At 39.6% G+C, this 12,526-nt stretch overlaps 1 protein-coding gene across 1 annotated transcript; it reads left to right on the top strand.

Annotated features, from left to right (window-relative positions):
• The first annotated feature begins 396 nt into the window (after positions 1-396).
• Positions 397-3,440, top strand: LOC145065566 (cytochrome P450 CYP72A219-like). Its single transcript, XM_079012589.1, has 5 exons — positions 397-724; positions 1,429-1,649; positions 1,748-1,992; positions 2,413-2,797; positions 2,881-3,440. The coding sequence occupies exons 1-5, from the start codon at positions 451-453 to the stop codon at positions 3,304-3,306; spliced, it is 1,551 nt and encodes a 516-aa protein (XP_078868715.1). The 5' UTR covers positions 397-450; the 3' UTR covers positions 3,307-3,440.
• Positions 3,441-12,526: the final 9,086 nt, after the last annotated feature.

Genomic DNA, 12,526 nt, shown 5'->3' with positions numbered 1-12,526 from the left:
AATTATCTATCATTTCATATCGAAGGTGGCATACGAAAGGAATTATTGCCGTAAAATGTAAAGCTATTGGGAATTTGGATATAAAGATTTTTACATAACTCACCCTCAATCCAAAGTAATTCCAACTTAAACAGCCTACTATTTTTATCCTTTTTTTTTCACCAATACTCTCAAACGTCATATTCCATTTTCACAAGATGCTACTCTTTTAAGAATCAAGGAATTTTCTTTTTACTATTATTTGCTTATATTATACATTTATACTATTTACATCCTACAACAATCATGTGATAGACAACAATAAAATACACAATTACACATGGATCATAACCATCAATTTCTCAAACCATAAGGACGTACACTGAACATTGCACAATGATAAATACCTCTCTCTTTCTTATCACCACCACAAGTTTCAAAATATCACTGGTTTTTCCCTAATCACGAGGGATGGAAGCAAGTGCAGTTCTTTGCGTTCTTGGAGTAGCAGCAATCTTGGGGTTATATATTTGGAGGATTTCGAACTGGTTGTGGTTTAAACCAAAAAAGATAGAAAAATTTCTAAGAGATCAAGGTCTCAAGGGTAGCTCCTATACCTTCGTTTTCGGAGATTTGAAAGAAATGGTGCAGATGAGAAGGGATGCCAAATCGAAACCCATGAATCTAACTCACGATATAGCTCCTCGTGTCTTGCCCTTCATCCATAAGTCAATCTCTACTTATGGTATGCCTTGAGTTTTTTTAATTCTGTTAAGTTATGTTTAATTATGACAGTAATTACGTCCTTTTTTTGGTTGTCGAGTTCTACATATATATTTTTATTGTTTCCTATACAAAAATAGTCGATATAGTTATATAATGTTGATATACACATGTAACTTTATAACAGTCTTGCCGTTAAAAAAAAACACATATACCTTAATAAAAAATCTTAGAAGCAATTAAAACCCACTTCTTTTGTTACTGATCATGTGATAAATTTTCTAGGATGTCATATGACAAATTTTCTAAGATGCAAGTAAATTAAAGCCCACTAATTTCTAAGAACTTAAACATAACGAGATTTTGACACATCATTGTTTATTCAAAACCACGTGAACAAACATGTTCACAACTATGCAAATGGTAATTAAACACCCACTGCATAAAAAGTAAAAAAAAAAAAAAGGTATGTTTCTCGTTATGGTGTGTAATAAAATGATAGTTATCACGCTGTCTTGATTAATGAAAGAATACATGTATTCTAATGTGATTATTTGCGTACCTAATTAGTGATTATATGAGATCAAATTTTTAATCTTCTGTAGATACCTTTAACATTTTTGTCTGTATTCGAATGTTTTAGTTTTTTGCATATTCCTTGGAAAAGTAGTATCTAAAACGCGTATGTTAATTTTTTTTTGTTGGGTCTTTGTCCTAATTATTTAGGTAAGAGTTGCTTCACATGGATGGGGACAAAACCTTTGGTGCACATATCTGAACCAACAATGATACGGGAAATCTTGGCTAACTATTATCAGTTTCAAAAGCCAAGGGGAGGAAATCCATTAACAAAGTTGCTAGCAAGAGGATTAATTGATGCAGAAGCTGATCAATGGATTAAACATAGAAAAATCATCAACCCAGCATTCCATGTCGAGAAGCTTAAGGTTTCTTAAAGCTGTTTTTTTTCTCCTTTTCAATTCACTACTTATCTTATATATGTCTCTGAAAACCTCATGTGGGTGTATTTGTGCTTTTTTGGCAGCATATGGTACCTGCATTTTATGTGAGCTGCAGTGAGATGATCGACAAATGGGGGAAACTGGTAACCAAAGAAAGCTCGTGTGAAGTGGATGTGTGGCCTCATCTACAAACCTTTACAAGTGATGTAATTTCACGTACAGCATTTGGTAGTAGTTTTGAGGAAGGGAGAAAGATTTTTGAATTTCAAAGAGAACAAGCCGAGCTGATTATAAAGGCTGCACAGTCGGTTTACATTCCAGGATCAAGGTGAATACATTTCAAAACGACATTTTAAAGAGTTAATATCTTAAATAGATAACAAAGTATATAGTTTGTTTATTTACAAAATACCATTATTTTTAGAAAGTACTAACATAAGGTAAGTAACATAGGTAAGTAACACGACGTTTTGTTCACAATACTTTTCTTTTGATAGTACTTTGTGAACGTGTTTCTAATTGCTTATCTTGTGATAGTATTTTTTTTTAAAAATAAATTGTTTTGTAACAAAATAGTTTGTTACTATTTGTGACATGGCAACTTACTTCTCCCTAAGAAAATTAATAATCTTATGCAAATTAAAACATAACACTTTAACTTGTGGAGTGATGTATCATTTGGTAGTTAAGTCGGTACGGACAATTACTACATTTTGGTATTTTATGGTAATCTAATAAGATTTTATAGATTTTTGCCGACAAAAGACAACAAGAGGATGAAAGAGATTGACCGCGAAGTGAAGGCCTCAATAAAGAGCATTATTGATAAACGAGTTGTTGCGATGAAAGCTGGAGAAACTATTAATGATGACCTTTTGGGCATTCTTTTGGATTCCAATTACAAAGAAATCAAACAACAAGGGAGTAGCAATTTTGGATTAAGCATTGAGGAAGTAATCGAAGAATGCAAGCTTTTCTACTTTGCAGGACAAGAGACAACAGGAAATATGCTTGTTTGGACAATGATTTTATTAGGTCAACACACAGATTGGCAAACACGTGCTAGAGAAGAAGTTTTACATGTCTTTGGAGATAAAAGACTAGATATTGATGGGTTAAGTCACCTAAAAGTTGTAAGTTTATCTATATTAATTATAAATTTAGTAATATGCGAAAGTTCTTACTTATTTTGTATCTTAATCATCTCATTTTGCAGATTAACATGATTTTCAATGAGGTTCTTAGACTATATCCACCAGCAGTAATGTTAAGACGACTGATACATGAAGATACCAAATTAGGTAAGTTAACCTTACTAGCAGGAACCCTTATCCAACTAAACACATTGTTTATGCACCATGACAAAGATATGTGGGGTGATGATGCGAACGAGTTTAAGCCTGAAAGATTTTCTGAAGGTGTGTCAAAGGTGACCAAGGGCCAAGCCACATATCTACCATTTGGAGGTGGCCCTCGTATATGTATTGGCCAAAATTTTGCTATGTTAGAAGCAAAAATGGCACTTGCTATGATTTTACAAGGCTTTTCTTTTGAGTTGTCTCCATCGTACTCACATGCTCCACATACTATAATTACTCTACAACCTCAGTTTGGAGCTCACTTAACTTTACACAAACTTTAGGTGGTTTGTTTTGCACATTTAGTTAATTACAAAAGTATGTTGTGTTATACTTTTGTGGTTACGGATCTATTCAGCTGTAACATATGTATTAATTATATCATTATGTATCGTAATCAATCCAACATACTGCAAAAGTGATACACGAGTTCTTAGACAAATATACTTACTATACTTAAAAAAAATTCAAAGGTATCTGTTAGTAATAAAAAAGAAAAAATCACACACACAAAGTCACAATATATTGCGTGGTCCGGTCAATGTGACATACCTCCACAAGGCATGAAAGAGTATTTTTATTCATGAGCTTGAAAAAAATATATTACGTGGTCCGGTCAATGTGACATACCACTACAAGGCATGAAAGAGTATTTTTATTCTGAAGCCCACTCTGGACTTGCTGGATCTTCTCTGTCATCTTGAGTATCACTTTGGTACTCCCCATGACCCTCTGCCCCATCTCACCCTAGCGTATCGGGGTTCTGCACTTCCTCCCATATATCTCGAAGGGAGGATGGTCGATACTCATGTGGTAGCTATTATTGTAGGTAAACTCTGCCAAGGGAAGGTAGGTATCCCAGCTACCACCGAAGTCTAGGACGCATGCCTGCAGCATATCCTCCAGATTCTGGATGGTACGCTCGTTATGACCATTCGTTTGTGGGTGAAAAGTCGTGCTAAAGTGCAGACGAGTACTCAAATCGTCATGAAACTTCTTCCAGAATCTGGAAGTGAATCGTACATCTCTGTCAGAAATCAGGCAGACTGGCACTCCGTGTCGAGCTACTACCTCCCTAATGTAGATGTCAACCAGCTTCTTGACCGAAATGCTCTCCTGGATCGGAATGAAATGGGAACTCTTGGTCAACCGATCCACGATGACCTAAATCGAATCCACTCCCTGTGCGTTCCTGGGAAGCTTCGTGATGAAATCCATAGTAACATCCTCCCATTTCCACACAGGGATATCCAACTGCCGCGTCTTGCCGTGAGGCCTCTGGTGCTCTGCCTTGACCTTCCTGCAGGGCATGCATCTCTCAACATACCAGGCTACATCCCGCTTCATGCAGGGCCACTAGTAATCAGGACGAAGATCTCTATACATCTTTGTCGCCCCGGGATGGATGGAAAATCTGGACTTGTATGCATCCTCCATCAGGATCTGGCGCACACCGCCTGCGTACGGAACCCACACTCGGCGGTGAAGGGTCAACAGCCCGCGGCTAACATAGTAGAGGGAGGAAATCTGGCCCACTATACGTTCACTCTTTCGATGTTCTTCCTTCATAACCTCCTGCTGGGCCTCCCGGATCTTCTCAAGAAGTGGAGTCACCATTGTCATCCTCAAGCCAATGTTTGTGATCGAGGCTGCCTTGCGGATAAGCGCATCGGCCACTACATTGGCCTCCCACAGGTGGTAGAGGATCTTGCAGTCGTAATCGTTCACCACATCTAGCCACCGACGTTGCCGCATGTTCAGATTTGGCTGATCCATGAGATACCTCAAGCTTTTGTGGTCCGTGTAAGTGGTATAACGAACCCTATATAGGTAGTGTCGCCAAATCTTGAGGGCAAAAAACAACCACCCCTAACTCCAGATCGTGCGTCTGGTAGTTCGCCTCGTGAGGCTTAAGCAGCCTCGAGGCGTAGGTGATGACGTGCCACCTCTGCATCGATACTGTGCCCAAACGCGAAATTGTGACAACCCGATATTTCGAATCAATCTAATAACCTAAAAAGTCAAGAATTGTAACCTCTTTTGATATAATGATATTGTTGTCAAAAATAAAATGTTCAAAAGTCATCTACTAGATTTCATAGATGATAGATATTGTGTCAAGAGTTTCAGAAATATAAAGAACACTAAAATCCGAGTTATAACGAAGAAGTTATGACCAACCTAAGATTCACAGCAAAAACCGTCAATACGGTTAAATGTAAAACGAGAAATTTCAATAAAATACTTATTAGCCTTAGGTATCTAAATAAAAGTCGTAGGTATCATTCAACCGTGAACATACATAAAAAGAACGCCCAAATCTGACTTCGTATGAGGAAGTTATAATTTTTCAAAGTTTCGGGATAGCGGTAGACAGCTAAAAAACTCGAAATAGAGATCGAGCGATTTCTAGCCAAAACAACCTAAATGAGAATCGAAGATCTCAACAATAGTAATGCAACGGTAAAAAGTCTGACAGAAACGGGCATCGGACGAGGAAGTTATGGATTTTAAACGGACTTTTCGTGTCTTGGCTTATTAAAATTATATAATTAAAAATAAATTCAAAACTAGCCAACGAAGTCTAAATGAAAGTTGTAGAGTATATTTTCACATACGCGTGCAGATAAAGAACGTCAAAATCGGAGCTAGTATGCAAAAGTTACGGATTTTACAAGTTCGAGGTGCACAAAACGAGACGATTTACGCCCAACGTACTCGGGTGCTAGGCTTCGGATCGTCCACGTCACCCCTCTACGCCTCTACGCCCCATCCCATCCGAAATCCGGTAGATGGGGATGCGGTCATGCATGACGTCCGGTATGCCCCACGTAACCCGGAGGTACGCCTCGCGTACCGAGGGTTTCCAGACCCTATAAAAGGGATGCGAGGGTTCCGGGCATTAGTGCTCATTTCCTCTCCTTCTCTTGCGTTTTTACTCCGTTTTGCGTGCAATAAATATCCTGAAGCCCCGGTCTTCACATCCAAGTTCTGAAGGAAGGTTTTACACTCCGGAGATTCCCTAGAAATCCGCTTTCTCCTGTCAAAGTTCTACTCGGTTTTCGTCTCACTTTCTTCAACCTATCAAGTGAGTTCATACCCCTATAACTACGTTTTCAAATGCTTTGTAAATGATTTTATACACTTTTAAGGGGAGAAATACAAGTAAACACACGATTATCCTCGTGTGAATAACATAAATCTTTTTCTATACATTTTTTTTATAGTCAATCATATGTGATTTATAACTATCATACGAAAACATTCTCATACAACATATCATGATAACACTTTGTCTTTTTGGAATGAAATATGTTATTATATATATATATATATATATATATATATATATATATATATATATATATATATCAAACACTTTATTTGTATTTTGAATATAAATGTTCAATAATGCTATAATTTACATACAAAGTCGACATTACACTAGGGTTTATCATACAAACGAATCACACTTTTGGAAAAACTATAATAGGTATAGTTTACAAGGAAATCATGAGATTTTGTATACTATAAGTACTATTTCAAGGAAATACTTTCATATACAAGAACGAATGGACTTTTCATACGTAAATCTATTTGATACTAAGTTTTGTGAGACATTCAACTTCACGTACTTTCAAGTATGCAGTTAAAGTCCTGTATTATATACCATAATCTCTTGTAGGGAGAGCGTGATACTTGTGTATAGATCTATACGGGATTGACAATCCCACACCTAAACTGTTAACTACAATTAGACCGGCAGGTCTGGGGTGACAAACGTCATAACATTCCAACGCCTGAAGAACGTTGTTACAGGCAGCCTGGGTCAATAGTATGGTTGTAAAACTCACATGGAGTATTAAGAAAAGGTTGATTTACGGGGTTATCAAATGCCTTAGCTATTTTATACATACATAAATCGACTATTCTAGGCATGAAAAACACTATTGCATTTCAGTTTTGGAACTTTTAAACTACCACACACTTATGGACAAATATTGGATTTCTAAAGGCAAACATTCAAAACAGTCGAGTCTTGATAGAAGACTATTTTTATACTAGTAGGAAATATGAGATTTTCTAAGAGTTTTCAAAACACTTACAGACAATTTCATTCAAATTTATACAAACATTAACACTAATTACTTATGAACTCACCAGCTTAAATGCTGATCTATTCTTTCAAATCTACTTGTATTTCTCAGGGATTCAGTAATACATGTAAACTTCCGCTTTTGGAGAAGTGATGCTAAGAAGTCAGTTTTAAACTCATTTTGTCATCATATTCTAATTTGTTTTTGAAACAAGTATCATTCAACAATGTAACTTTTAAATTATATATATGATGGTTGTGTTTACTTTCTTTACTATGTATTCAACTGTTACGATACTACATGAAGTCATCCGCTCTCGAACGATTCCGCCGTTCTGGTTTGGGGGTGTGACAGATTTGTATCAGAGCATTGTTTATAGTGAACTAAGTATATCGAGCCACATAAGATATACAAACTATAAATGCATAGGGATTAAAATTCTCTGACAAAACGTTTTTACACCTAACCGCGTTTCATTTAACTTAAGTTATTGGGTCGAAAAAGCACAAATACATGCATACAATGATTTATTTTCATAGTTAGAACTATACAATAAGTATTAGGACAAGTTGGACACTACGACTAGACCTCAGAATATGTAATTGGATTTGGGACAAATATAGCCTAATCAACTATATTTATCCAAGATCGGACTAATGTATGTCGAGGAATGGAGGATGGATAAAGGAGGACCCCGAAGAGGATGAGGAACCTATAGAGTTGGAGGAAGGGGATGACTCTGGGACAGACTCAGAACCAGAAGCAATCAACCCACCAGTCGCTCAACCTCCCGCAGTTAGGAGAAACTTTCAGGGACCAACTCCCATTTGGGGAAGTCACCTTCACCATTGGAGCCAACAACAAGGATTACGTCCTTCCTACGGTATGTGTCGGGACTTCTATGACGTCAGGGATAGAGGTTCAGCCGACCGAGCACTCCCAATCATGGTGGGAAAACTAGCCAACCAGTCCTATCAATCTGGGTTTGAAGCTAACCGGATTCGTGAAGTCAACGTGGAAGTACAAGTTCACACTTCCAACATCCGCCGACTGGACAGGTTGCAGGATGACGCCCAACTCCGCGCCGACACATTCCAAGCACAACTGATTGCAGCCCTCTCTGAGATAAGGGAATAGCAAGCCGCCTTCGATAGGCGCCTTATGGAAGTAAAGCAATCAGACACGGAGTCGAGCTCCAAGCGCAACCTACGTCACAAGTAGTACTTGCCCAAATCCGAAAATATTGTTATAGAATAGGAACCCGGCTAAAAGTCTTACTTTTCTTTAACTTCTATATCGGAGACCCATAGAAGGGTCGAAATTTTCCTAACTTCAAATGTAACTCAACGTATGTTTAATATATATATGAAGAAATTCCTTTGTGTGTTAATTCTTTGAATTCCACTCAGATTCATAAGTTTATCTATCACTATGCAAACTTTTATTATGAGTGAAGCTTTAAACCTTGGGTAGGTCAGTCAAATTCATAAATTGATAAAAATAGCAAATTTATTAACACACAACTTCCAATCATTAAAGACTTATGTTCTTCATTATATTTCTCTAGCAGAACGATGCCGCCCTGTAGATCTACATGCCGTGTTAACAACGTAACACCTCCACCACCACCACCACCTCCATCGACAGATAATGCCGCCTTGATAGCTGCTGTCTGCAGTGACAACAAAAATGGCACATATGAGTAATAATGGGTCCGGAGGGGGAGTAAATAGCTTCACCAATAGCATGCCCATGACTTTTAACGGATCCAGAGGGATAATGGCTCTATCACAATGGATAGAGAAAACAGAAGCAGTTTCGAGATCTGTGCATGTCTAAAAGTGAGCAAGGTAAAATTTGCCGCTTGTACATTCTCCGAGAGAGCTCTGACGTGGTGGAATGGCCACGTCAAGTCACTAACTCTTGTAATGGCAAATTCTATGGGCTGGGAGAATCTAAAGCAGATGTTAATGCAAGAGTATTGTCCAAGGGGCGATGTACAAAAACTAGAGCAGGAACTTTGGGGCCTTACTATGGTAGGCTCGAACATCACAACCTATACCAATAGGTTTAGTGATTTGGCAATCCTTTGCCCAGGGATGGTTGCTCTAGAGAGCAAGAAGATTGAAAGATACATTTGGGGACTGTCACCCCAGATTCAAGGAAGTGTACTAGCTTCCAAACCAGTCACTTTCGATAGTTCCAAACAGTTGGCACAAGCTCTCGTTGACCATGGAATCTGTCAAGGCTTCTCAACTGCTGTCCCGGAGCAAACCATAGGAAACAACAATAACAACATCAGTACCAACAACAACAACAACAAGAAGATTTGGAACAAGAGGAAGAGTCAGTTTTCACAGGAACCTTCCAAGAAGCAACAAATAGAGGCAGTCCATGCCGCTACTACCCCTACTGCTGCTCCCGTTACCTCTGCACCAACAAAGCAATATGCTGGGAACCTACCAAAGTGCAACAAATGCAACTTCCATCACAAAGGAAATTGTCGAGAGATGCACTACAACAACTGCAACAAGAAAGGGCAGGCTGCCCGTTTCTGTAAGGCACCGGCACGACCAATCACCCAAGTCCCTGGAATTGGTGTGGGCCAGGCGTGTTATGGGTGTGGTGAGGCTGGACACTACAAGAGAGACTGTCCTAAGGCAAGGAATGCTGGCGGCATAGGAAGAGTGCTGGCAATAGGGCAGAACGAAGAAATAGCTGACCCCACGGTGGTTACGGGTACGTTTCTCCTTAATAACGCTTATGCATGCATACTCTTTGATTGTGGTGCGGAGAGGAGTTTCGTGAGTCACAAATTCAAACACATACTAAAATAGAACCCTCAAACACTCAATAAGATATTTACAGTAGAAATGGCAAACAGTAGAACAGAAAGCACAAACGATATGTACATAGGCTGCATACTAACTCTAAACGAACATTCATTTCAAATCGATCTAATGCCGATCACTATAAAGAGCTTTGATGTCATCATCGGTATGGATTGGTTAAGCCTACACCATGCTGATATACTATGTCATGAAAGGGCCGTTCGCCTAAATCTGCCAAACGGAGAAACTCTTTTCATTTTTGGTGACAAGCCCGATACCAATTTACAGATCATCTCTTGCGTCAAAGCCCAAAAATACCTGCATAAGGAGTCTCATGCCTTCTTAGCCCATGTAGTAGGTAAGGAAAAAGAATCGAAAGACCTCAAAGACATTCCAGAAGTCTGCGATTTTCCTGATGTCTTCCCTGAAGATCTTCTAGGAGTCCCACCAGAACGACAAGTCGAGTTCAGGATCGATTTAATTCCCGGAGCTACCCCAGTAGCGAAGTCACCATATCGTCTAGCGCCAACTGAGATGCAAGAATTATCCAGCCCATTAAATGAACTACTCAGCAAAGGATTCATCAGACCAAGCTTCTCGCCTTGGGGAGCACCAGTCCTGTTCGTAAAGAAGAAGGATGAATCTTTCCGCATGTGCATCAATTACTGGGAACTCAACAAGCTCACTATCAAGAACCGATATCCTCTACCACGCATGAACGACTTTTTCGACCAACTCCAAGGAGTGAGTTATTTCTCGAATATCGATTTGAGATCCGGGTATCATCAGCTGCGAGTCTCGGAAGGAGATGTCCCCAAAACAGCCTTTCGAACTCGTTATGGTCACTACAAGTTTGTAGTGATGCCCTTTGGATTAACAAATGCACCAAAGGTGTTTATGGACTTAATGAACCGAGTGTGTCGTTCACTCCTGGACAGATTTGTGATCGTGTTCATAGACGATATACTCATTTATTCGAAGAGTAAAGAGGAACATGGTAAACACCTCCGAAAAATCTTAGAAACTCTAAGGAAAGAGAAGTTATATGCAAAATTCTCAAAGTGCAAATAGCGGATTCGGAAAGTAGATTTCCTAGGTCACGTGGTTAGCGAAGACGGAATACACGTGGACCCTTCCAAAATCAAGGCAATCAAGAACTGGTCAGCTCCCAAAACCCCAATGAAAATCTGGCAATTTCTGGGTCTTGCCGGCTATTACCGAAGATTTATACAAAATTTCTCGAAGATTGCTAAAACACTTACCACCTTGACCCAGAAAGGGGTAACTTTCAATTGGGAAGAAAGACAAGACGCTGCATTCCAAACACTGAAGCAAGCACTATGCAGCGCACCTATATTGTCCTTGCCAGAAGGAACAGAAGACTTCGTAGTCTACTGTGATGCATCTAATCAAGGTCTTGAATGTGTTCTAATGCAACGGGGAAAGGTCATCGCCTACGCCTCGAGGCAACTCAAGACGCACGTGGTCAACTACACTACACATGACCTCAAACTGGGAGCAGTTGTTTTCGCCTTAAAGATTTGGAGACACTATCTCTATGGCACGAAATGCACAATCTTTATCGATCACAAGAGCCTTCAACACATCCTCAATCAAAAGGAACTCAACATGAGGCAAAGACGATGGGTTGAACTATTGAATGACTCCGAATGTGAAATTCGTTATCATCCAGGAAAAGCGAATGTGGTGGCTGATGCTCTTAGTCGGAAGGAATAGACGGGCCGCCGAGTGAAATCCTTAACCATGATGATCCATTCACATCTGTCCACACAAATCAACGAAGCTCAGAGGGAAGCCTTGAAAACAGAGAATGTGACGGGTGAAGCCTTAAGGGGGATGGATAAGAATCTTGAAGTCAAGGGCGACCGAGTTCGTTACTTCATGGATCGGATCTGGACACCGAGGTTTGGTGGATTTAGAGATGTGATCATGAATGAGGCTCATAAGACTCGATACTCCGTGCATCCAGGTTCGGAAAAGATGCATCTGGACCTCAAGAAACTGTATTGGTGGCCGAACATGAAAGCAGAGATAGCTACCTATGTGGGCAAGTGTCTGAGTTGCGCCAAAGTCAAGGTAGAGTACCAAAAGCCATCAGGATTACTACAACAACCCGAAATACCCGAGTGGAAGTGGGAGCGGATAACCATGGATTTCATAACCAAATTACCCAAGACAACAGGTGGGCTAGACACCATTTGGGTAATCATCGATAGATTAACAAAATCCGCACACTTCCTACCCATAAAGGAAACCGACAAGATGGAGAAGCTAGCTCGAACATACATCCGAGAGATTGTACGACTACATGGGGTACCAATATCCATTATCTCCGACAGAGATAGTAGGTTCACCTCGAGATTCTGGCAGTCGCTACAAAAATCTCTTCGAACGAGACTAGACATGAGTACCGCTTACCATCCACAAACCGATGGTCAAAGTGAGAGGAACATACAGACCTTGGAAGATATGCTAAGAGCTTGTGTAAGCGATTTGGGTAAAGCATGGGATACCCATTTACCACTAGTCGAATTCTCATACAACAATAGCTATCA

This window comes from Lactuca serriola, chromosome 8 (genome assembly GCF_051521515.1).
Source record: "Lactuca serriola cultivar US96UC23 chromosome 8, Lser_US96UC23_V15, whole genome shotgun sequence".
Classification (NCBI taxonomy): Eukaryota; Viridiplantae; Streptophyta; class Magnoliopsida; order Asterales; family Asteraceae; genus Lactuca; species Lactuca serriola.
Note: the sequence above shows the minus strand (reverse complement) of the source record. Positions and strands in the feature narration are given on the sequence as shown.